The sequence below is a fragment of the Notolepis coatsorum genome, assembly GCF_963971535.1.
Source record: "Notolepis coatsorum genome assembly, chromosome: 2".
Taxonomy (NCBI): Eukaryota; Metazoa; Chordata; class Actinopteri; order Aulopiformes; family Paralepididae; genus Notolepis; species Notolepis coatsorum.
In genome coordinates, this window is record NC_140166.1 from 60,548,086 (window position 1) to 60,572,642 (window position 24,557).

The window sequence follows — 24,557 nt, forward strand, 5'->3', positions numbered from 1 at the left end:
GTATGTCGTGTGTGTCATATGATGCATTGAAAATGGGGGACCCTGATGTAAACAAGACGAAAGTCTTTCTCTGGTCTGCATCCCCTTAACAATTGTATGTATTGAGCTGTACTGTACCCATTCTGCAATCTGTTAATAAACTTTTCAATCAATCAATCAATCAATCAATCAATCAATCAATCAATCAATCAATCAATCAATCTGTGTGACGCGAGTCCTAGGGGCGTGGCGCCCTGTGCGACGCGAGTCCCGGGGGCGTGGCCTGGCCCGCGTCACCAGCTCGCCTTTGTGGTGGTGGAGAGAGAGAGAGAGAGAGAAGATGGCTCCCGTTCTGGAGAAGAAGCTCCCGGGCGGCGACATTATGGACAATAACGATGAAGACGAGGAAGGACAAAACCTTTGGCAAGTTGAACTATTATTATATTGTACTATCATCCACGAAAAACGCGTTAAACGTGTTCATTGTGCCTTGTCACTGCCGGGTTGCTCTCCATCATGACAGCTAACACTAGCTAACCCTAGCTAACACTAGCAACAAGCTAACACTGGCTAACACTAGCTAACCCCACCAGTCACCACTGTCTCTATAACGCTGCTCTGCTAACTAACCTGCAGAGAGCTCTAACGTTGGCCACCAAGTCAGTCAGTAACTGTTACTTCCATCACACAGTCCACTTGGGACAAGTATTCCTATTTCCACCAGTTTTCTAATGTCCTATCTGAGAGTAAAGAGTTGGGTGTGATTGTTGGTCTAGTGTCAGCTAACATGACGTTACTAGGCAGCAGCTAGTGTAGCAGAGCTATTGATTGTCTGATGATTGATTGATTGATTGAAAACTTTATTTAACAGATTGCAGGATGGATACAGTACAGTACAGCTCAATACACGCAATTGTTAAGGGGATGCAGACCAGAGAAAGACTTTCGTCTTGTTTACATCAGGGTCCCCCATTTTTTATTCATCATAACATAATATGACATACATGACATACAGGTAGACAATACTGCTACATCTACATTTATGACATACCAGATTTACAAATACAGTACTGTTTGTGATACCGATAACGTATAAACGTAAATCGTTAAATAAAGGCACAGTGTGTTACTGTTAACGCTAGCCTAAATCTGATCTTCGTGTGATAAGTTAATTGGACATTTTAGCATAAGATACAGGGGCTTTGGTTAGCAATAGGTGGGCAATCTGTATGTTTCAGTTTCCCTTCAGGAGGTCGTGTTTAATGGACACACAACTTCCATTCATTGACACATTGTGGACATTCCCATGTTCCTTCTTTGTCTCATTATTCCCACCCTTCTTCTGTGTTGTCCAGAAGTTACTGAGGTAACTTTACTAGATAACCACACGACGAGTAACTGACTTGGCTACTGGCGTTACAAGCTACCCGTTGATTATGACAACTGTCAAACAAATGAATGTTGTTACAACAACTGATTGCTAATTAGAGAAACAAGACCGAGCTGTCAATTTGCTGTCCCACTGTCATGACGATCGGTCTGTTTTAATTTTTTTATAGATACAATCTCTCTCTCTCTCTCTCTCTCTCTCTCTCTCTCTCTCTCTCTCTCTCTCTCTCTCTCTCTCTCTCTCTGCGCCTGTCTCCATTTGATTTTACACTTTGCTAAACAGGCTACCTTCTTTATTCATTGCAGGTCTTCGATATTAAGTGAGGTTTCAACCCGTTCAAGTTCAAAGTTGCCATCTGGAAAAAACATACTTGTGTTTGGTGGGTGTGAAGTCTTTTCATATGTGGAGTTGTTGCCTATAGGGATGCAGTGCAGTGCCCTAATTTAATATCAGCTTTTCTGACTCATAGAGATGCTTCACTGCTGGGAAGAGCAGCTGTAATAAACATGTGTTACTATTCTAATTATTTCCATGCAGTGGCCCCAAACTAAAGTCCTAAGATTAAACGGTTTATAGTGATGGATCTGATCGGTACTTGAAGTTTGGTTCTCAGAATAGTGACAAAGTGGTATGGGTGTATGATCCCTAGTTTGACTCCCAAGGGAACCTGCTAATCTAGATGACAGTATTGATGGAACAATCGAGTGTAATCATCATATTAACTAGTAATGAAGGTGTCATTGTTATGCCTGCTAGTTGATTTTGTGTATGACATTAGTCGATGAAGAGCACCTTCTTATCTACAATAATAATGTTTCTGGGTATGAACGATCGATTACACATAATTTACTTGCTTAATTTTTTTCAGGCGAGGATGGATCGGGAAAGACAACGATCATGGCAAAACTTCAAGGAGCAGATCACAACAAGAAAGGGAGAGGGTTGGAGTATCTGTACTTGAATGTCCACGATGAAGATAGAGATGGTACGTTTAGCTGCTGTATCTCTGGTCTCAAACTACTCCGCTTAAAATTAAACCTTTTATGGGTTGAAGCTGTGAAGGATTTGAGACATGTTCTACAAATTAGGAGGAAGACATGCCTGGTTTAAATGAACGATATGAAGTAGAGGCACGACACTCTCGGGTTAAAAACATCTACTTTAAGCCTAGGTAGCACCTCTCGATGTTCCAGCAGGAAAACCTTTTCTTCCTGTTTTCAATTATCCTAATACCCAGTGTCTTTTATTGATCTGGGATTTTCATTTGATCAAATAAATCTAATAAACATCTGGGGCATATTATGGGAAATTTGGTTTTGCCTAGTCTTTGTGTGGATTATGCCGTCTGAAATGTTATTTAGGTGTTGGGGTAAAATGACATGGATACTCCTTGCCGTTTGGCCAGGGTTCGAAGTATTCAGACTAGCAAACTTAAACAAGCCGCTCAGAATCGTTGCCCTTGGTGATGTCACAAGGGGGGGACATAAGCAACAGGTTCTTTGATTAATCAATTAGCCGTTCTGTTTGCAGGTAGGAACACTGCTCACCTAATGTAATGCTCAGTTTGTAAATGTTTTTTTTTTACTCTGGTGTCGGGGTAGCCAAGCAGGGAAGGAACTATTTGATGTGCTATACCCACCAAAAACATTATTCAATACAAGAGAAGAAAGAGGTGCTGGAAAATAAAATACATTTGAATTGGATTTAGACTTAATTTCTTTGCAAATAACTTAACAAACCTGTTTCACGGATCAAGAGGTGCACAATGCGTCCCCCTTTCGTCTCGTGTTGTCTGTGATCAAATGGCAGCGATATTCATTATTCTGCCTCTGCGTCTCTGTTTCAATGTGCAGATAAAATAAAAGCACGTCTCTAATAAACACAAGGCCATTCTGGGCGGCTACGTGGCGTAGTGGGCAAGGCGCTCGCCACGAATGACGGAGACGCTGGGCTTGCCTGTTCGAGCCCAGCGCTCCACATTGCTTTCAGTTTAGCTGGTCGTTCATACTAATACACATTGGCCGTATTAGGGGGTGGGAAACTGATGGGTGGGGATCGGGCGTTGTGGACAGCGACTCCTACAGGTCTGTTGGTGCGCCTGCGCAGTAGAATCAGGAAGTGTCGGGGGCAGCGTGAGCCTCCCACGCGTTACTCCTCGCCACTGAGAGATCGAGCTGCGCAGGTGAAAAGATGCGACTGCTGTTACCTCAAGTACCGGAGGGGACTTGTGCTATGTATGACTTAGTCCACATTGCAGCCGGCTTGTGGGAGGCAAGAAACAGCGTCCGTGACAGGGGAGGGTTGAATTGGATGATACGAAATTGGGATGGGAGAAAATATAGAAAAATGGGAGAAAAAGTGGATAAAAAAAAAACACAAGGCCATTCTGGTTGTTGAAACGAGGCAAGCGCTGCTATTAACTCAGGACTATTCAGTTTTCTATTTCTATTTATTCTATTTCTATTTCTAATAAAATCTATTCACCTCTCCCCCCCCCTCGCAGACCTCACCCGGTGTAACGTGTGGATCCTGGACGGCGACCTCTACCACAAAGGCCTGCTGAAATTCGCCGTGTCGGCGGAGTCGCTAGCCGACAGTCTGGCGGTGTTTGTCGCGGACATGTCGCGACCCTGGACCATCATGGAGTCGCTACAGAAGTGGGCCAGCGTTCTGCGCGACCACGTCGACCGGCTCAAGATCCGGCCCGAGGACATGAGAGAGATGGAGCACAATAGTAAGTGGGACCTCGTTTTACTGGCGTGAGAAGAACCGTGGCGTCGGAATGGAAAAGCTTGTACGAGAATACTTTCACAAAGAAAGACTATTCGTAATAATATGCACCCGGCCTTCTTGTGTGTCGTTCAAGTTTTGTATTATTTGTCACATATAAGGTACACTGTACGTACGTTACAGTGCAATGCTTGGTTCTGTATGAGCCTCCTGGGAATGTGGAAAATGGCTGCTTTTTTATATAGCGCTTTTATCCAAGGCGCTTTACAATTTGTTACGCCCAATTTGCTTCATACAGTAAAAAGAATAAAGACCAAACACTATAGAAAAAATATACAAACTAAAGTACAAAGTGCAGAAATGAGATAGGGAGGTAGTGCAAATCTTTTAGTGATAAAGAGATCAAATGTGCTGGTAGTGTCTGAAGTTACTGTGGATGTGTGTGCATTAGTGAGTGTGGATGGATGGGTTAGTGTTGCAGAGTCATTGAGCCTCCTGACGGCCTGGGGCCTAAACAAAATAAATGGTTTGTTTCCGGTTGCCGACCGACCCTGCCGATTTAGGTGCGACCCAATATATTTTATGAGTTAAAAAAAAAAAATTTTTTTATTATTATATTTTTGAATAACCTTTCATAGAAATCTTAGTCAAACCTTTAGTATTATGGATATTAAACATGCTGGCAGAGTACATGCATCCATGTTGTTGTGAACAAACATTTTAATTAAATAAAGAAATTCCCTATCCATAGTCGCCGTGGGAAAGAATAAAATAAAAAATTAAATAAATTCCCTACCTACCCATGGCCTTAACTGACAACCAACAGGAAACAAACAATATTTTTTGTTATGCCTGGGGATGGAAGCTCCTTCTGATTCTCTCTCTGTACCATGGTGTGTAAAGCTAGTATCTCTGTACCGTGGTGTGTAAAGCTAGTATCTCTGTACCATGGTGTGTAAAGCTAGTATCTCTGTACCGTGGTGTGTAAAGCTAGTATCTTTCCCAACTGAGCAGGTGGTAGTATTAAAACCAGACATTTACTACCAGACTGTTGGCCCATATGCTTCCAGCTCAAATCACCTTAAGGGAAAGCTTGCAAAACGTAAAGCAGGGTGAACTTAAGGAGAAATGTAAGGGGGGAACAGAGACGAACTCTCAGTATCAAGCGGTCTTGTCTCGGAGTTAGTCACACACAACCTCCACAACTATGTTTAGAAACGTCAGAAACTGCCGTATGATTTGATGGGTTTGCCGAGGGTTCACGTAGCTGCCGACGCCAGGTCTGCATGTCGACTTGTCTGACAGGAACTCACCGCGCCCCACTGATGGAGGCACCTGACAGCCGCCTGTCGAGACACGATTCTACTGTTGTTCTCAACAATGTGTTTTGGCCTTTTTTTTAAGCCAACAACTAGGGCTGGGCGATATGGCAAAAAATCATATCGCGATAACGATATGATAATGTTATCATATCACTCGATATCGATAATTATCGAAATTGTTATAAGTAAAAAGATTTTTTTTTTATTATTATTATTTTAAACAAATGTATGTTTATTTTGCAGCAATTCTTTGTCGTTGCCGCCATCTTTAGTGTTACATCCCCTCACACTCCAGTTCTCAGACTGCAGCTGGTTTGAAAGCGAAAGTAAACCGGCTTCTCTGCTGGCTGTGGTTCCAGGGGAGTTGAACAGTTCTGGCTCTGCTCGTTTCTTTTCTATCTTTTGGTGCTTTTTTGGTGGACAAACCACCGCACATGTGCACCGTGACTCGCGACTGGAGACTAGCTCTGCTAGCACACAGAGCCTACTGTGTACAGATGGTTTCAACCTGTATTTTAAATTAGAAAGCAAACTAAATAAATGGACAAGAGAAAAATAAATCTCAATTTGGTCAGTATTGTCATTTGGACGAGCAAAGCCATTACTTTAAGTTGCAGGCAAGAAAGACAAGTCTGTCCACTGTCTCTGGTTTTAAAACTGCCCTGTTGCAGGTCACAAAAAATAAAAATAAATCGATATTTTTTTTTGTTCGATATCGATTATTAAAATATATCGCGATATTTATCATTATCGTTATATCACCCAGCCCTACCAACAACTGCCGGGACACTTACCTGGTTGGGGGGAAAAGGGCAGCTATGTGGCTGTGAGTGTGTAGACCGGTAACTCCTCACACGTGGGCCGGTGGAGTGCTGCTCCCTGGGATGCTGCCTCACACAGACATCAGCTGTCACTGATGGAAATCTAAATCCTCCTCTCTGTTTCTGATGCACCCACTAGAGGCAGACTTAAAGGAAAACTCCAACATTTTGGGGAATTAGCTTATTTGCCATCTACCCTGGAGTTACACAAGAAGATGCATACCTTTGTTCTTCTCTGTGCACGCAGTAGGAGTAGGAAGACGCGCACCGTTAGCCTAGCTTAGCGTCAGTCACTGAGATCAGGCGGGGGGGCCCTGCCTGTATATGTGAAGAGTAGGAAGTATCGATCTAGGATTAGTGACGAGGTCACCAGTAAGCTCTGTATATAAACCAGCGCTCTAAACGCTCCCTGGTATTTTAAACAAGTCCCTGAAGCAAGAGTCCCAGTTGAGTGTTGGACTCATCACGGCCTGGCTGTTGATTTTTTTTTTTAAAGGAATGGAGCCTCTGTTCCTGCTGCAGGCGCCCGTATAACATTACACATTGTCACGGTTGTTGTTTCTAGGTCATCAGAGGGGCCCGTGATCCTCAGCTGGGTGCTGCCGGGACCGACGGGCGGCGAGCTCTGTTCTGATCAATAGTTGTGAAGCAGCGCTCCGATGCTCTCCTCCTCCAGCTTTAAATTTAGAAATGATTTATCTGCCTCGTGAACTGCTCTTTTGTGCTCTTCTTGAGAGAGCGCTCCGTGCCTTTTTTCCAAACGACTTAGTTTAGCCCTACAGCGGTTTCACGGACCGGGCTTGTTTCTGTGTAAAGGTTGCTTGGTGCCCTGGGAGGTGCTGCTTATGAATTAAGCTTTACAACCGGGCGCCCTGGCATGGCATGGTTTTTTTTTTATAGCTGAGAAATCAAATGTTTTTAATGTGAATACCTCTTGCTAGCGGTTATAGATCAACTGTTGTTGTTTAAATTTAAAAGACCTGTGGAAATGTGAAATGTAGCCCGGGCCTTGGGGATAAGAGGTGTGTGTGGAAGAGGAAAGAGACGCTGGGTGATGCTTGTTCAGCTTTGACATGCGATACAGGTGGCATTATATATATATATCGAGTAACTTATTTCCAACGGGTGTGCATTTTTTAGGATACCTGGCGACCTGTACTGTTGTCCAAAATATATTGACAACAAGAATTATCATGTTTCTGGTTAATTCCTGAAGCCTAAACAACACAGGGCCCCCCCCCCTCGCCCCCCGGGTGAAAGCTGAATTTATTATTATTATTATGCTTGCATGCTCACAATCCAAATCTCTTGTTTGCCATCATGTGGATTATTATTATGACTACACTTGAAGATTTGGGGGATTTGGGCGACTTAACTTTTGATTCTCGGCTTGTAGCCAACAACGGTTGGCCTGACTTTCCTAGGCCTACTACTGCTGCCGCTCTCTCTCTCGCTTTCTCTCTCTTTACTACTACTGCTCTCTCTCTCTTTAGCCAAGCTGGACTTTCCTAGGCCTACTACTACTACTACTGCTCTCTCTCTCTCTCTCTCTCTCTCTCTCTCTCTCTCGCTCTCGCTCTCGCTCGCTCTCGCTCTCGCTCTCGCTCTCTAGTCAAGCTAGACTTTCCTAGGCCTACTACTACTGCTGCTCTCTCTCTCTTTAGGCCTACTACTACTGCTGCTCCCTCTCTCTCTTTAGCCAAGCTTGAGCTTGTTTTTGAAGACGCACCCGGACATGAACTTTGTATTAATTTAGTCGGGGGCATGTCGTCCAGATGGGGCGTCGTCTTCCAGCGTGGCAGCTGGTGATGTCATCATCACTGCACATGGCAGGCAGCTGGTGATGATGTCATCATCGCTGCACATGGCGGCAGGCAGCTCCGTTCCAGGCAGTCGTGTGTTTGTTGTTTATCTATCTGAGCGAGAGACGAGTGAACAAAGAGCCGTGAGAGAGAGAGCGTGGCTCGTGTCCAGACAGTAGTGTTGCCTGTGTGTTGCATCACCGCTCTCCTCTCCTCCCTCGTGACGACAGCGTCGGGGAGGAAGTAGGGGGGGGGGCCTGCGTCGGGCTGGGTGTACTGTTCAGAGTCTCTGTCCCACTCGGAGGGGGACCTACGTCAGGCTGGGCGTTCAGAGTCTCTGTCCCACTCGGGGGGGGGGGGGGGGACACACACCTACGTCAGGCTGGGCTGGGTCTCCGTCCCCCTCCTCTATAACCGGAGCAGCAGCCGCCTGCTGGAGCCAGAGCCCATCTTCTCCAGTCAAAGTGCAGGATCAGCCTTTAGCTGCGGTCGCACACACACACACACACGCACACACACACACACACACACCCCGAAATGACATGTACTGATGGATTTTCTCTTTATGACTGACTGTCGTAACCCGACAGGAATGTGGCAGGCGCCCGTAGTATGTGGGGAAAACAGTGCATTGGGCTAATCTTTCAAGTTATGTTGTTTAGGTGCTACGGCGGCCATTCCTCTAAAAAGTCTGGTGGAAACAAGTGGCCGTAGTTGTGCATCACGGACAGGACGGCTGTGTGTGGTCGTTATTGGGCATGCTACACCTCAAACCCTGCCCTCTTTCAATGTCCGAGGTAAGCGACAGTTGTAATTGGAGGATCAAGAAAAGAGGGCAGGGTTTGAGATAGGTCTATAGGCCTGTGCGTTATCTGATGCTTTCGCTATAGTTTCTCTTGCACCATTTCTTGTTTTTGATTTGAAATCTGATTTGATTTGAAATCTTTATTTTTCGAACATGTAAATAATAAAATAAAAATTAAATAAAAACTCAATTTACATGTACGAAAAGGAGTATGAAGAAATATACAATTGTTTAATCCTCCTACCCCTTTTCCACTACTCAAAATTAGGGCTGGGGAGATATGGCCAACATTTTTATCACGTAACATTTTTCATATCACTCCGATATCGATAATTATCTCGATATACGTGAAATAATTATTTCTGTCATCTTTTTAAAGGCTATTTTTGCTGCTGAATGAAAGGTGAAGAAACCAGAAGGTTAATTGTGGTTCAGATTCTTCTTTGTCAGAACATGACAAACTAGGCCTACTTGCCAAACCACAAATCTCAGGTAGAACACGAACACGAACTGTATAACAATAAAACCTTTATAACTGGCATTAATAATGACAATTATTGACCGTTTCATATTTATATCCGAGGAAAAATATATTGCGATAATTATCATTGTTTTATCGCCCAGCCCTACTCAAAATGAATAATTCCTTACTGATTTAAATCCTTACAAAACAAATATATATATATAATATACAAATATTATGTAAAACATAAAAAATTATATGAATGTTTGCTGCTGTTTGTTTACAAGGTGCAACATTATAGACCAGTGGTCACCAACCTTTTTAAGCCCAAGATCACTTTATTTTTTTTGGTGAAGGCAAGATCTACCTATTGAAGCGTTGAGAGAAAAAGACAGCCAAGATTGTACTTTAAACTAAATGACTTTTATTTGCCTGTATTCTAATTACATGCAATGCTTTGGTCCAACATTAAAACGTCAAAGTAGAACTGTAATATGTACTTTCTCAGTCAGTGCTAAGTGCAGCATCACTTTTCACATCAAAACAAAGGTAGAACTGTAATGTGGACTCTCAGGGTAAGATCTAAATCTTTTTTTTTTTTTTTTTTCTCTCATGGAAAGATCTACAGGGACAGTCTCAAAGATCGACCAGTCGATCAAGATCGACGGGTTGGTGACCACTGTTATAGATTATAGCTTCAGATCAGCTGTCTGTGACGCTCCGGCCTCTTGGTAATGTGCGCCGCTGTTGTTGGACCCCACCTCTGTTTGTGGAACAGATAGCTGGGTCTTAAAGTGGGCAAAGTCGAGTCATAGAATTAGTTGATTTTCCAAGCTGGCAGTTTTGTTTACCACTCGATACTAGGCGAAGGAAATGGATCTATTTCCCCGCCTCGCCCTCTCTTCTTGATCCTCCAATCACAACTGTTGCTTTGATTGATTGATTGATTGAAACTTTTATTTCCAATCACAACTGTTGCTTTGATTGATTGATTGATTGATTGAAACTTTTATTTAACAGATTGCAGAATGGGTACAATACAGTATGGCTCAATACACACAATTGTTAAGGGGATGCAGACCAGAGAAAGACTTTCATCTTGTTTACATCAGGGTCCCCCATTTTCAATTCATCGTAACATATATGACATACACGACATACAGATAGACAGATTTACAAATACAGTACTGTTTGTGATACGAAAAGAGTCCAGAAAAGAAGTATATACATTTGATGTAGAAACTGTACATTGGAGGAGGTTGGGTAGGTGGGGGGGGGGGGGTACTGTACATTGGAGGAGGTTGGGTAGGAGTGGGGGGGGGGGGGGGGGGGGTTGGGTAGGAGTGGGGGGGTGGGGGACACTGTACATTGGAATATTGACAAGACCATACTTGGTCATTTTTACTGTACATTGGAGGGGGTTGTGTTAGGACATTTACAGGGGCCAGTTTCGAATTGCAGTCTCCCGTAGGTGTTCTTTGAGTGTTTTTGAAAGTGGGTAGTGATTCACATTCCTTTACAGCTTTGGGTAGTGCTTTAGTTTGATCAGACCTTTCATCATAGCTCGGCTGCTCCGTTCAAAAGCTGTCTTCACTCTCGCTTCCTTGTGACCTTTCATGTTAAACTATTTGAATTAGCCATGATGGAGTTTACAAACATCTTGCAAACAAGTCTCGTGTTGTTGTTCAAAATTGTGGCCGTTATTTGCCCGGCCCAATGCCGAGTCCAGTCCAGTATAGAAATGTGAAGAATCCAGGTCATTGACAATCAATCGTTGTTTTCTCTCAGAACTAGTGCAGTGCCCGTTTGGGCCAATTGCTTGGCTGCTGGTAGTGCTGCTTGCATTCCCGTTTGGAGCAGGCCGACTGCTGCTTGAACCGCAGTGTGGCTGCTTGCAGCGCCGTCGAGAACCACAGTGTGGCTGCTTGCAGCGCCGTCGAGAACCACAGTGTGGCTGCTTGCAGCGCTGTCGAGAACCACAGTGTGGCTGCTTGTAGCGTTCTTGAGAACCGCAGTGTGGCTGCTTGCAGCGTTCTTGAGATCCGCAGTGTGGCTGCTTGCAGCGCTGTCGAGAACCGCTCGTGTGATGGACTTCTCACTCGCCGCTGCACTGCACTCCCTTGCAGTCCTCAGCAATATACTTACCAAGTGTGAAGTCGATGGGATGAGCGGTTCTCGAGAAATGCGAAAAACTGACAGAAACCCAGACAGACGAGAGTTCCTTTTATAGGTAGGTTAACGTCAAAACGTTGCCTTAATGTGGATGAATATCCGTTAACAAAACGTATAAAAAGGTGCAACCAGCTCAGTACTTTTCTTCACAGCGATGGTATGCATGTGTCCCGTCTGTGGCGTGTTGGGTCAGTCTCTCTAGTTCTCTGGTCCAGAGTCAACAGACACCCTGGCTGTAGCCTCAGTAATGCTGTGGTGTGTCGGGTCAGTCTCTCTAGTTCTCTGGTCCAGAGTCAGCAGACACCCTGGCTGTAGCCTCAGTAATGCTGTGGTGTGTCGGGTCAGTCTCTCTAGTTCTCTGGTCCAGAGTCAACAGACACCCTGGCTGTAGCCTCAGTAATGCTGTGGCGTGTTGGGTCAGTCTCTCTAGTTCTCTGGTCCAGAGTCAGCAGACACCCTGGCTGTAGCCTCAGTAATGCTGTGGTGTGTCGGGTCAGTCTCTCTAGTTCTCTGGTCCAGAGTCAGCAGACACCCTGGCTGTAGCCTCAGTAATGCTGTGGTGTGTCGGGTCAGTCTCTCTAGTTCTCTGGTCCAGAGTCAGCAGACACCCTGGCTGTAGCCTCAGTAATGCTGTGGTGTGTCGGGTCAGTCTCTCTAGTTCTCTGGTCCAGAGTCAGCAGACACCCTGGCTGTAGCCTCAGTAATGCTGTGGTGTGTCGGGTCAGTCTCTCTAGTTCTCTGGTCCAGAGTCAGCAGACACCCTGGCTGTAGCCTCAGTAATGCTGTGGTGTAGGGCTGGGCGATATGGCCTAAATATGATATCACGATATTTTCTGACCTTTCGGCGATACACGATACGCATCACGATGTTTTTCTTTTTTTCCCCAAAATTCATTATGAGGCTTACCAAGACAGTATTTGAGTTTGCAAGCTAACATTAAAGACAAAATAAAATACCCATGCATTTAGCATTTTTATATTATATATTAGATTTAGATTATTGGATTATTAGATTATATATTGCATATATTTAGCAATGAGATATTATATGATTTAGATATGAAATATGATGAATTGAAAATGGGGGACCCTGATGTAAACAAGACGAAAGTCTTTCTCTGGTCTGCATCCTCCAGTCCGCTGTTGACTGTTGTTGTATTGAGCTGTACTGTATTATTTGTACCCATGCTGCAATCTTTTAATAACGTTCTCATTCATTCAGTCGGCAAACAGAATCATTTTGATTGACAGTCGCGTCTGCCAATTACGTCACATCGCTTGCACCCGCCCTGCTGTTCTTAGCACCAATCGGAAAGCGCGTATTTATTTTTTACTTCCGCCATTGGAGAGCTCAATGACAATAACAATGGCAGCTCGCCGCGGCCGACGTTTAGCTTTTAGCTCCGCAGAAGGACTAAACGACTGGAGGCATAATGATTTTACTTCAACGGATGTTATAATAAAAGCCTTTCCATACATCTGTCTGATTGAAAACGTTATTAACAGACCGCAGAATGGGCACAACTGAGTCAGCACGGGCTGAGATATGAACGAGCTTGCTATATCTAGGTCGACCTCGGTCGGCACTATGTAAATACGCTGATGTTATTGAAAGTGTAACTATATAGAGACCTCTGAACAGGTCCTGCATTATTATTATTATAACGTTAATGCCACAAAACGAATGCCTTTGTTATCATAAGTAGTCACTTTTGATGCAGTAGTGTGTGTGTGGGGCGGCGCTGTTCAAAAGTGTCAACGTGTGGACCAGATTGACGCGACACAAGCCTCTTGGGCAAAACATCACGATATCCACGATACGTTTAAAAAGTGTATCGTTAATGAACTGTACCCGATATTTATATAATATCGTCATATCGCCCAGCCCTACTGTGGTGTGTCGGGTCAGTCTATCTAGTTCTCTGGTCCAGAGTCAGCAGACACCCTGGCTGTAGCCTCAGTAATGCTGGACCAGTGTCGGGTCAGTCTCTCTAGTTCTCTGGTCCAGAGCCAGCAGACACCCTGGCTGTAGCCTCAGTAATGCTGGACCAGATCACAAGAGGAGTCACAACACGCCCGGCCGAGTCTGACCTCTCTGACCTCTCTTGACAGCCATGAGGAGGAGTTCTGGAAGGAGAGGAGGTTTCACACATCGGCCTCTAATCTCTCATCAATGTAGGCGTTAGTGGTGGGGGGGAAATATCGATGCAGTATACTATAGTATAGTGTTGTCACGATACTGGAATTTCGAACTTCGATACGATACCTTGAAAAGTATCTATATTCGATACCATTTTCGATACCACAGGGAAAAAAGGTTCAATCTTAAAATGTAAAAAAAAAAATATATATATATATATATATATATATATATATATATATATATATATATTTTTTTTTTAAATAAATTTAGCTTTTGTTGCTGGTTGATTCTCCTCAGCTTTTCTCTGGTACTATAAGAGAAGATAAATATAACACTTTTAAAACCCTTTGTTTATCTTTAGATCACACATTTAAAAATAACTGTTCATCTCACTTCAATGATTTTTATTGCAGAACATGGTATTTTCTCAAGCAGACAGATGTCAACACTGTAATCTGTGTTGCATGTACCTGACAAACTGAACTGTTTGTATTAGTCATATTCCAACTTAACTGAATGCACATGTGTGTGTGTGTGTGTGTGTGTGTGTGGACTACTGTACTATTACAGGTATTGAAATGAACAATGCAACTTCCTTATACAAAAAATAAAATAAAAATAATTTTATGAATAATTAAATATCGATATTTCGGGAAATGAGTATTGAAACCGTTTTAAATATTCAGAATCGATATGTATCGATTTTTCGATATTTTTTACAACACTACTATAGTATCGCGATACTTTGCGTGCCGATACTGTATCGATACAAGTATCAATATTTTATTATGCAATTTTAATTTCTTTTTAAAAATGTAAAAAAAAAAAAAAATTGTATAAGGAAGTTGCATTGTTCATTTCAATACCTGTAATAGTAGTACAGTAGTCCACACACACACACACACACACACACACACACACACACACACACACACACACACACACACACACACACACACACACACATGTGCATTCAGTTAAGTTGGAATATGACTGTAATACAAACAGTTCAGTTTGTCAGGTACATGCAACACAGATTACAGTGTTGACATCTGTCTGCTTGAGAAAATAACCATGTTCTGCAATAAAAATGATTGAAGTGAGATGAACAGACTGAACTTTATTTTATTAGATAAAACATATTGACAAAGTTTTACTTTGCAGTTGAAAAAAGGTAATAAATCGCAATATATCGTATCGTGATTTAAGTATCGTGATAATATCGTATCGTGAGGCCTCTGGTGATTGAGTCCCACTCCTAGGCTGTACTCTCTCTGGACACTAGGGGCAGACTGAGGAAGAGCCTGCGTTGGGGCTAGGGCAGTACTGAATGTCATTTTTTTTTAACATTCTAAGCTTCTATTGAAGTATTCGAACGAAGCTTCGAATGTCATATTTTATAAAATGTATTAAATGTTAAATTAGTCTTTAAAAAAAAATTAAATCAACTTTCTTTAATGAATAATATAACTTGTCAGTTTCGTCAACATAAATAATCCAATAAGGGCACGGTTGGTACGAAAGTGATGGTGACGTCTTGATGGAGCGCCAAGCGGATGCAGACGGGCTACATCATTTATGATAATAAATAAAGATACATTTTTATGACGAGTCATATACTATTAATAGTATAATACTATAATATTAGTGTAGCCTAATCTCTATCTGCAACTGTGAAGAAAAACCCCATTGGTTTAAACAGAATGAATAGACACATAAAAAAAAATATATATATATATATATATATATATATAAAAATAATAATATTTTATTAAACATTTAAATGTTGATTTAGAATTCGAATGTCAACATTATGAACGAAGCTTCGAACTATTGGGTACAGCCCTCTCCCGCTGGCCGCTCGGGGCGGACGGACTGAGGAAGGCACTTTACAGAACATCCACTGCTGCATTCCTGAGGCGCCAGAGGAAGTAGCTTGCAGCTTCCCAGCCCTGCGGTCCCCCCCACCGCCCACAGCAGCTGACGCATTACAGCCTGAACATCTGGCACAGCGTGGAATGTCATGTTTCAACCGGATCCTGCTATGAAACGATTAGCCGTAAATGTGTGTCTTTTGTGTGTTTCATTAAAATACATATTTATTTTTTTGTAGTTCATATAATTTTTTTTTGGATACAATGATATGAGTTTTGCTGTAGCACATTATTTTAAGTCTGTTCACAATGACGTCACTGGGGCAGCAGACAGTTGTGTGAATGAAAATTCAAGTTTAGTTTTATTTGTCGCATATATAAGGTAAATGTACATTAGAGTGAAATACTTGGTTCTAAGTATGAGCCTCCTGAGATTGTGCTTCATACAGTAAAAAAAAAAGGTAATAAAGACCAAATACTGTACAAAATGTCGTTTTATAGTGAGGATTTAGTTTGAGGATATTTATAAAAATAAATCTTAAAAAAAAAATTATTATTACTTTTTTTAAATATGACGACAGACATTCGAAGCTTCGTTCGAATACTTCAATAGAAGCTTTGAATGTTAAAAAATGACATTGGGTACAACAGCCCTGGAGCGAACCAGTGGGTCCAGTTGACTTGCCTGTTGAAGCGGTGGCTGGACGCTACATTACATCAGAACACGTTACATTGGAACTCCTCTGTGCATGAGGAGCATCACACTCCAGTGCCATTATTTCTTCCCCCTCGGTTCACATCGGTGGAGGAGCAGCATGCGAGTTGAATGTATTGTGCTTCGTTTGATAAGTGGAAGTAAAAAAATATATAAAAAAATTATTTCACAATTAGCATTTTAACTGGGTTTCTCATAGCCGGAACACAAGCTTAACTGGGTTATTGTACCATGTGTTACATTATGACGTTTACACGCGTCTGTCTACCCAAAGCCATAGTAGTCTGGCTGAGAACAGAATTCTCTTGAGCATGTAAGCGTGGCCATTGATGCCCAACTAATGTTTAAAGAGCTGCTTCAGGTGCGAGTGATCAGTTCATGTGATTGACCTCCGCGCAGCGTCATGTTATTAACCTTTACACGGCAGCCGGCTCCGTGAGAGGATCACGTGAGAATCCATCTGGTCGTCGGGCTTCCAAGTCATGCGCTTGTTGCCTGAAGTTATACCACAGTGGTTTGGCCCGATCGGCCTTTAGGAACTACTTACTAGTGGCTACGGGGCAGAGATGAGTGGGCAAAGTAAGTGCCAGCCCTATTCCAAAAAACGCTTTCACAGACCGCTTCCCAGATGGTTATTATGTGTAACGGACCATGTGGCGCAGGTCAGGTTAGCGTCACATCCTGTACGGACCATTTGTCTCTGCCTGGAAGAACAGTCAGCGGCCAGATATAGCTGTGTCTTTGTTTGAAAAGAGAGGGTTTTGGCCGGTGAGGAGGCCTTAGGCTAGTATTCACCTGCATAGCCTCCTCCTCCCTTGTTCCTGAATGTAAACAGATGCACCTTCTCCCTGTCTGTCTGTCTCCTCTAGTCCTAACAGATGCACCTTCTCCCTGTCTGTCTGTCTGTCTCCTCTAGTCCTAACAGATGCACCTTCTCCCTGTCTGTCTGTCTGTCTCCTCTAGTCCTAACAGATGCACCTTCTCCCTGTCTGTCTGTCTCCTCTAGTCCTAACAGATGCACCTTCTCCCTGTCTGTCTGTCTCCTCTAGTCCTAACAGATGCACCTTCTCCCTGTCTGTCTGTCTCCTCTAGTCCTAACAGATGCACCTTCTCCCTGTCTGTCTGTCTCCTCTATTCCTAACAGATGCACCTTCTCCCTGTCTGTCTGTCTGTCTCTCCTCTAGTCCTAACAGATGCACCTTCTCTCTGTCTGTCTGTCTGTCTCTCCTCTAGTCCTAACAGATGCACCTTCTCCCTGTCTGTCTGTCTCTCCTCTAGTCCTAACAGATGCACCTTTTTTGCATTCTTTTTTTGCGTTCGTTTTTTTGCGTTTTTGTTTTAGTTTGTTCATTTTTTTCCGTTCTTTTTTTTGTTTTCGTTTTAGTTCGTAAATGTTTTGCATTCTTTTTTTGTGTTTTAGTTCGTTGATTTTTTTGTGTCAGTTTTTTGCGTTCTTTTTTGCGTTCATTTTCATTTTAGTTCGTTTTTGTTTTAGTTCGTTGATTTTTTTGCGTTCTTTTTTTTGGGTTCATTTTTTTCCATTCTTTTTTTTGTTTTCGTTTTAGTTCGTTAATTTTTTGCATTCTTTTTTTGTGTTTTAGTTCGTTAATTTTTTTGTGTCCGTTTTTTGCGTTCTTTTTTTGTTTTCGTTTTAGTTCGTTAATTTTTTGCATTCTTTTTTTGCGTTCATTTTTTTGCGTTGTGTCCGTTTTTTGCGTCCTTTTTTTGCGTTCATTTTAGTTCGTACATTTTTTTGCATTCTTTTTTTGTGTCCGTTTTTTTCCGTTCTTTTTTTTGCGTTCGTTTTAGTTTTTGTTCGTTTTTGTTTTAGTTCGTTAATTTTTTTGCGTTCGTTTTTTTGTGTCAGTTTTTTCCATTATTTTTTTGCGTTCGTTTTTGTTTTTGTTCGTTAATTTTTTTGCGTTCGTTTTTTTCGTTCTTTTTTCTGCGCTCGTTTTAGTTCGTTAATTTTTTGCATTCTTTTTTTGCGTTCGTTTTTTTGCGTTTTCGTTTTTTGCGTCTCCTCTAGTCCTAACAGATGCACCTTCTGTCTGTCTGTCTGTCTCCTCTAGTCCTAACAGATGCACCTTCTCCCTGTCTGTCTGTCTCCTCTAGTCCTAACAGATGCACCTTCTCCCTGTCTGTCTGTCTCCTCTAGTCCTAACAGATGCACCTTCTCCCTGTCTGTCTGTCTCCTCTAGTCCTAACAGATGCACCTTCTCCCTGTCTGTCTGTCTCCTCTAGTCCTAACAGATGCACCTTCTCCCTGTCTGTCTGTCTGTCTCCTCTAGTCCTAACAGATGCACCTTCTCCCTGTCTGTCTGTCTGTCTCCTAGTCCTAACAGATGCACCTTCTCCCTGTCTGTCTGTCTCCTCTAGTCCTAACAGATGCACCTTCTCCCTGTCTGTCTGTCTCCTCTAGTCCTAACAGATGCACCTTCTCCCTGTCTGTCTGTCTGTCTCCTCTAGTCCTAACAGATGCACCTTCTCCCTGTCTGTCTGTCTGTCTCCTCTAGTCCTAACAGATGTACCTTCTCCCTGTCTGTCTGTCTCCTCTAGTCCTAACAGATGCACCTTCTCCCTGTCTGTCTGTCTCCTCTAGTCCTAACAGATGCACCTTCTCCCTGTCTGTCTGTCTGTCTGTCTCCTCTAGTCCTAACAGATGCACCTTCTCCCTGTCTGTCTGTCTCCTCTAGTCCTAACAGATGCACCTTCTCCCTGTCTGTCTGTCTCCTCTAGTCCTAACAGATGCACCTTCTCCCTGTCTGTCTGTCTGTCTCCTCTAGTCCTAACAGATGCACCTTCTCCCTGTCTGTCTGTCTCCTCTAGTCCTAACAGATGCACCTTCTCCCTGTCTGTCTGTCTCCTCTAGTCCTAACAGATGCACCTTCTCCCTGTCTGTCTGTCTGTCTCCTCTAGTCCTAACAGATGCACCTTCTCCCTGTCTGTCTCTCCTCTAGTCCTAACAGATGCACCTTCTTCTCCCCGTCTGTCTCCTCTAGTCGTAAAGGCCTTCCAGGAGTACGCAGAGCCAGTGGAGGTCACCCCAGCCTCCCCACAGAGACGGGCCCCGGCGGCAGGAGGAGACGAGGAGGAGGTTGTGCTGCCACTCGGGGAGAACACACTCACACACAACCTGGGCATTCCAGTGCTAATAGTTTGCACGAAGGTGAGCGTTTTTTCGCCGCCAGCTACCGTTTCAAGTTTCTTTATTAGTTGTTGTCATACAGAAGTACAGAATACTTTTAATACAAAATGCTTCTTTCTGTTACGCTCCAGAGACTGTGCTAGACAAAAATAGATGAGTATAAAATAAGTATAGCAAGTATCAAATATTTTTAAATAATAATAATAATAATAATAAATAATAATAATAATAATAATAATAAAATAAATAATAATAATAAAAATAAAATAATAATAAATAAATGTTCAGCTTCACACTCCTGATGGCAAAGGCCCTCAGCAGAGACGACTCCAAACACTTCTCAGGATGAGACGCGCGCTGTAGCTTAAAGGCACACGCCAACATTTGGGGAAATTAGCTTACCGTCTTCTCCAGAGAGAGATGCCGGTTTCCTCTCTGTGTGCGTTCAGTAGAAAGCTATCTGGCTGCACGTTAGCCTAGCTTAGCACAATGAATGGAAACGGACATGACCGGTTCGGAAGAGGTGTTAGTTGGACAATGCCTAGGCTAACCTGTTATGTCCGTTTCCATTCATTGTGCTAAGCTAGGCTAACATGCAGCCAGATAGCTTTCTAGAGGAAACGGGTATCTTATATTCTTGTCTCTCTCTGGAGAAGACGGTAAGCTAATTTCCCAAAATGTTGGCGTGTTCTTTAAAGAGTTTTTTTCTTCTTCTCCAGTCCATCTGCTGTTTGCTCATACCACCAATCTTTCAAATGGTTTCAGATAGGGCTGGGCGATATGACCAAAAACGTTATCGCGATAAAATTATAAAATTATTTTCATATAACTCGATATCGATAATTATCGTCGATATAATGTCTGTCAAGTTTAATTAACTTATTATGCCCGGCGCCGATACACGGGCTGACTTGTTTTGCTGCTGTGAATGTCTCGAGAGTCGAATTGATGTCGTCATCAGTCCGCGCACGTTAGCAGAGCGGAGTATCTCAAGCGGAGTATCTCATGACTCAAAAATGACCCTAAAATACTCTGTTCCGCCCAATTCATTGCAACGACGTCCACCGTATACCCCACACTACTATAACAGTTACCCTCAGAATTCAAAACACACACCAACTCGGCAGGTAACCTGTGAAATAGCGGCGTGCAAGCTAATTAGCCATAGCCAGCCCCGTTTTCAAGCGGAGTATTTCATGACAATGTACTAAAAAATGACCCTAAAATACTCTGTTCCGCCCAATTCATTGCAACGACGTCCACCGTATACCCCACACTACTATAACAGTTACCCTCAGAATTCAAAACACACACCAACTCGGCAGGTAACCTGTGAAATAGCGGCGTGCAAGCTAATTAGCCATAGCCAGCCTTGTTTACCGAGTCCTACCTCCTTCCGGGTCTCCTTCCTCTATCGGCCATCTCCTTCACCGATTGGTTGTTAGTGCGTGTGCTCATATCCAAGCTTGGAAAATCGATATATCGAAACTTTGCGACCACGTTTCATGTTTATTTCAAGGAAATAATTTATCGCGATAGTTATTGTTATCGTTTTATCGCCCAGCCCTAGTTTCAGAAGTACTAAAGACTATAGGGTACCGGATCTGAAGGGTTCTTGGAACCGGGTCTAAAACGCTTCCGTCTGTTAATCAAGATGCGGACACGTCGCCAGCATTGTCCCAACAAACGGACACCCCCCCCCCCCCCCCCATTGAAAGATGATTCATAACACTTGTAAATGGACACAATGGATCAAGGGAGCGATCCGGCCACCTCCTTACTGCACTCCAAACTGTGTAGTCTGTTCCTGTCCTGGACGGCCCTGGTCTTATGTTGTCTTCAGTTTTATAGGTTTATGTTTTATGTTTATGTTTATATATGTACCGTAATTCCTCTAATAGTAACCCCGGCTTGTATTTGTTTCAACTGTAGCGGGTACCAGGCTTGTATTAGGAGGAGGCATGTATAAGAGAGAGGCCTATATTTCTAATTTTCAAACAGATCATAATGAATAAATCAACATTTTGTGTCAGTTTGAACTAGTGCACTGCAACCTTGCCCAGGCCCGACGGGGCCCGGCCCGGCCCGGCGGGTTCGGGCTCGGTAGGGCTTTTTTTTTAATAAATAATTCGGGCTCGGCCGGGCCCGGGCACCGCCGTTTTAATTTTTTTTTTTTTTTTGCGTTTTTTTTTTTGCGTTTTTTTTTTTATATAACTAGGGTTATAGGATAACCTTCGTTTTAAGATTCGCTTTCTCTTATTGCGCCAGAGAAACATTTGGATGTAATTACTGCAGCGCGCAGGGAGAACTCAGCTAGGGGACAAGTTCAACTCGATTGGTTGTGTTAGAATATAGCCAGTTGGCGAACGTTTTAATTTGTTCTTGGGATGTATGTAGCCGGTTTTGTTAACGGTGTTCAACGCGTTGCTGACGTCTGGTGAGTGATGTTATTATTTGCTGGGTCTCGACTCGCTACCTGTTTTGTTGTGATTTTCATTACGTTGCTCTGCTCGAAATCTGATTTCTGTTTTCTGTTTGTTTGTTTGAGTGAGTAGGCTATTGTGTGTCGTGTGTGTGTGTGTGTCAAAGAAGATTCTATAGCCTTCAATACGTTTTACGAGGCTGATGTGTGAGTCAGAGATATAAGCGAGCACTGGGAGAGACGGCATTGCGAAACAGGCTATGTAAATGCTTCTTAGTTTTGTTTATTTATTACCTTCATACAAAACCGTGTTTCGAATATTTAAAACAAATACAAAAAAAATTATATTTTAATAATAATAATAATAATTTTTTTCGGGTTTTCAGCGGGCTAGGGCTTAAAATATTATTTACAGTCAGGCTTATTTTCGGGCAGGGCCTGAAGTTCAAGGGCTCGGGCAGGGCTCGGGCTTTATTTCAAGGCCCTTGCAGACCACTAGTTTGAACCCAGTAAAATGTACTGGGTTCATTTATTGAAACCAAGTACTGTATGAAATAGTAAACAGTGCAATTACAGGTGGTCACTGGTCATTTCAACGTTTTCAAAGTGAAATCAAGTAACTAGCTCAGTATGCAGCTCAGTATATTAGTAACACGGCTTGTATTAGGAGGCCGGCTTATAATTGCTTAGCTCAAGAGCGCACCCGGCCATTAATAGAGACCCGGCTTGTATTTGAATACCGGTTACTATTAGAGGAATTACGGTATGTAAATATGTTATTTATTATGTTTACGTGTTGACTATTCTTCCTGGGGTCCTCACAGATATACACATACAAATATGAAACATTCAGTGTAAATCATATATATAGTCATATATCACATATATAATCAATAGAAAATAAAACAAAAAGTCATAGGTGAATCCTTTAAAAAAAGAAACACAAAGTAAACAGAAGAAGTTTAGATAACATGGCTGCAGCTGCACTCATGCATGACAATTAGGGATGTCCGATATTATCGGCCGATATCGGCATTAAAATGTGATATCGGAAAATCTATCTTTTTTTTCCCACATTTCTATAACCTGTATTTACCCAGGCAAGCAAGTAAGAACAAATTCTGATTTTATTTATTGTCAAAAGTATGCATAATGTTGTGTTAATTCCACAACAAGAGATATGTAATGTTAATTACCTGAAATTATTCTGTTTTGGGGGGGGGGGGGGGGGGGGGACCCTGCATATATCGGTATCGGTTGATATCGGTATCGGAAATTAAGAGTTGGACAATATCGGTATATCGGTATCGGTAAAATAGCCAATATCGAGCATCCCTAATGACAATATATTGATTTCCTTCCGAATTATGGCTCCTTTAAGTTTTTAAACTGTCCTTGTTTTCCGTCCGTATGATAGGTAATGGGATCCCATTCCAATATGTCTACACATTGCAGTTTTCTTTAGAGTGTTGGTTCTAGGTTTGGCTGATTTTTGCCTGTGAGGCGTTGTCTTGTCTCTGGATGAAAGCCCAGCATTATGCTCCTCTCACAGGGACCTCGGGGTGATGGCCAGAGAACACAATGTAGCCATCGTCAGAGCTTCACAGCTCCATGTGCCTAGGACATAGTGGATGTGGTCTTTTCTCTGTGTGTGTGTCTCTCTCTCTGTCTCCCCTCAGGAGGGCAACTCACTTGATTCTGTCTGAGGGCAACTCACTTGATTCTGTCTAGACGGGGAATCCCATCGCACGCTGCTTTTAATATATAGCGTCTTGACTGAGTAACTGTAGTCTTTCTCACTGTAAATGCAAGAAATTCTGCTTTTTTTTCCATTTTCTTTATAGTTGATTTCATATTTCCATTAGGGATGGGCATTTTAAAGAAAAATCCAGATCGATTGATCGCATGCTATACTCGATTGATCATGTATTACTCGAAAAGGGGAAAAAAACGTGCCGGGTATATAATATATATAGAATGCTTTATTTATTTATTTATTTTATACTTATTTTTGTTCATTCACGTATATATGTTTAAGGAAACCAACAAACAGTTATAATCTCACACATACATGTGAAAAGATATGTAAAAAACGTATTTTTTTATAAAAATCTATCATTTTGATTTTTCTCATAGCTACGATTACTCACGCCCCCATCCCTAATTTCCATGAAACTACACTTGTAAATCACCACCCATTCTTAAGAATTGGAGTAAAATCTGTCCTACAGAGAGAAATTGTACTCTTATCAGAAATTAAAGATGATTCCTAGCCATACATGGACATTTACATTTCACAACTAAGTTGGTGACCAGTTTTGTGACCAAATAATGAACTTTTTAAGAAAAGAACCCTGCTCTGTCCCGATTCTCGAGAACCAATTGAATCCATCTTTTCGTCGTACCGTACTCGTGCTGTATGACTATGATGATGACCATAGAATGTAATCTAATCTAGAATGGGCTAGTAGTCACGTCGCCTCGTTCTGGAATGCTGAATGGAATCTAGCAGGGACAGTGTTGGCGCGGGTGCAGGGTTTACTTTAGTGCGTCTAGTTGTAATAATGGACCACAGCTATGACTTCCAGTCTGCAGCACCGTGACGGATGGCTTCTATTCCCAGTGTGACTCTACGGCATATCCAGCCTTTCAGGAATGAGGCAGCAGCAGGAGGAGTATTTATATTTGATGACGGGCTTCTGCATATTTAACTAGGCCCTGCTGTCGGAACACGGCCATGTTTAATTTCAGGAAGTGGCTACTTGGCACTC

At 42.5% G+C, this 24,557-nt stretch overlaps 1 protein-coding gene across 2 annotated transcripts in view; it reads left to right on the forward strand.

Moving 5' to 3' along the window:
- The first annotated feature begins 284 nt into the window (after positions 1-284).
- Positions 285-24,557, forward strand: part of dync1li2 (dynein, cytoplasmic 1, light intermediate chain 2) — a 55,642-nt gene continuing 31,369 nt past the window's right edge. For both annotated transcript variants that reach the window (XM_084309295.1, XM_084309296.1), the window contains exons 1-5: positions 285-402; positions 1,675-1,748; positions 2,238-2,354; positions 3,873-4,103; positions 19,219-19,385. In XM_084309295.1, the coding sequence (XP_084165421.1) occupies positions 320-402; positions 1,675-1,748; positions 2,238-2,354; positions 3,873-4,103; positions 19,219-19,385 (672 nt within the window). In that variant the 5' untranslated portion in view covers positions 285-319. The remainder of the gene's footprint in view (positions 403-1,674; positions 1,749-2,237; positions 2,355-3,872; positions 4,104-19,218; positions 19,386-24,557) is intronic.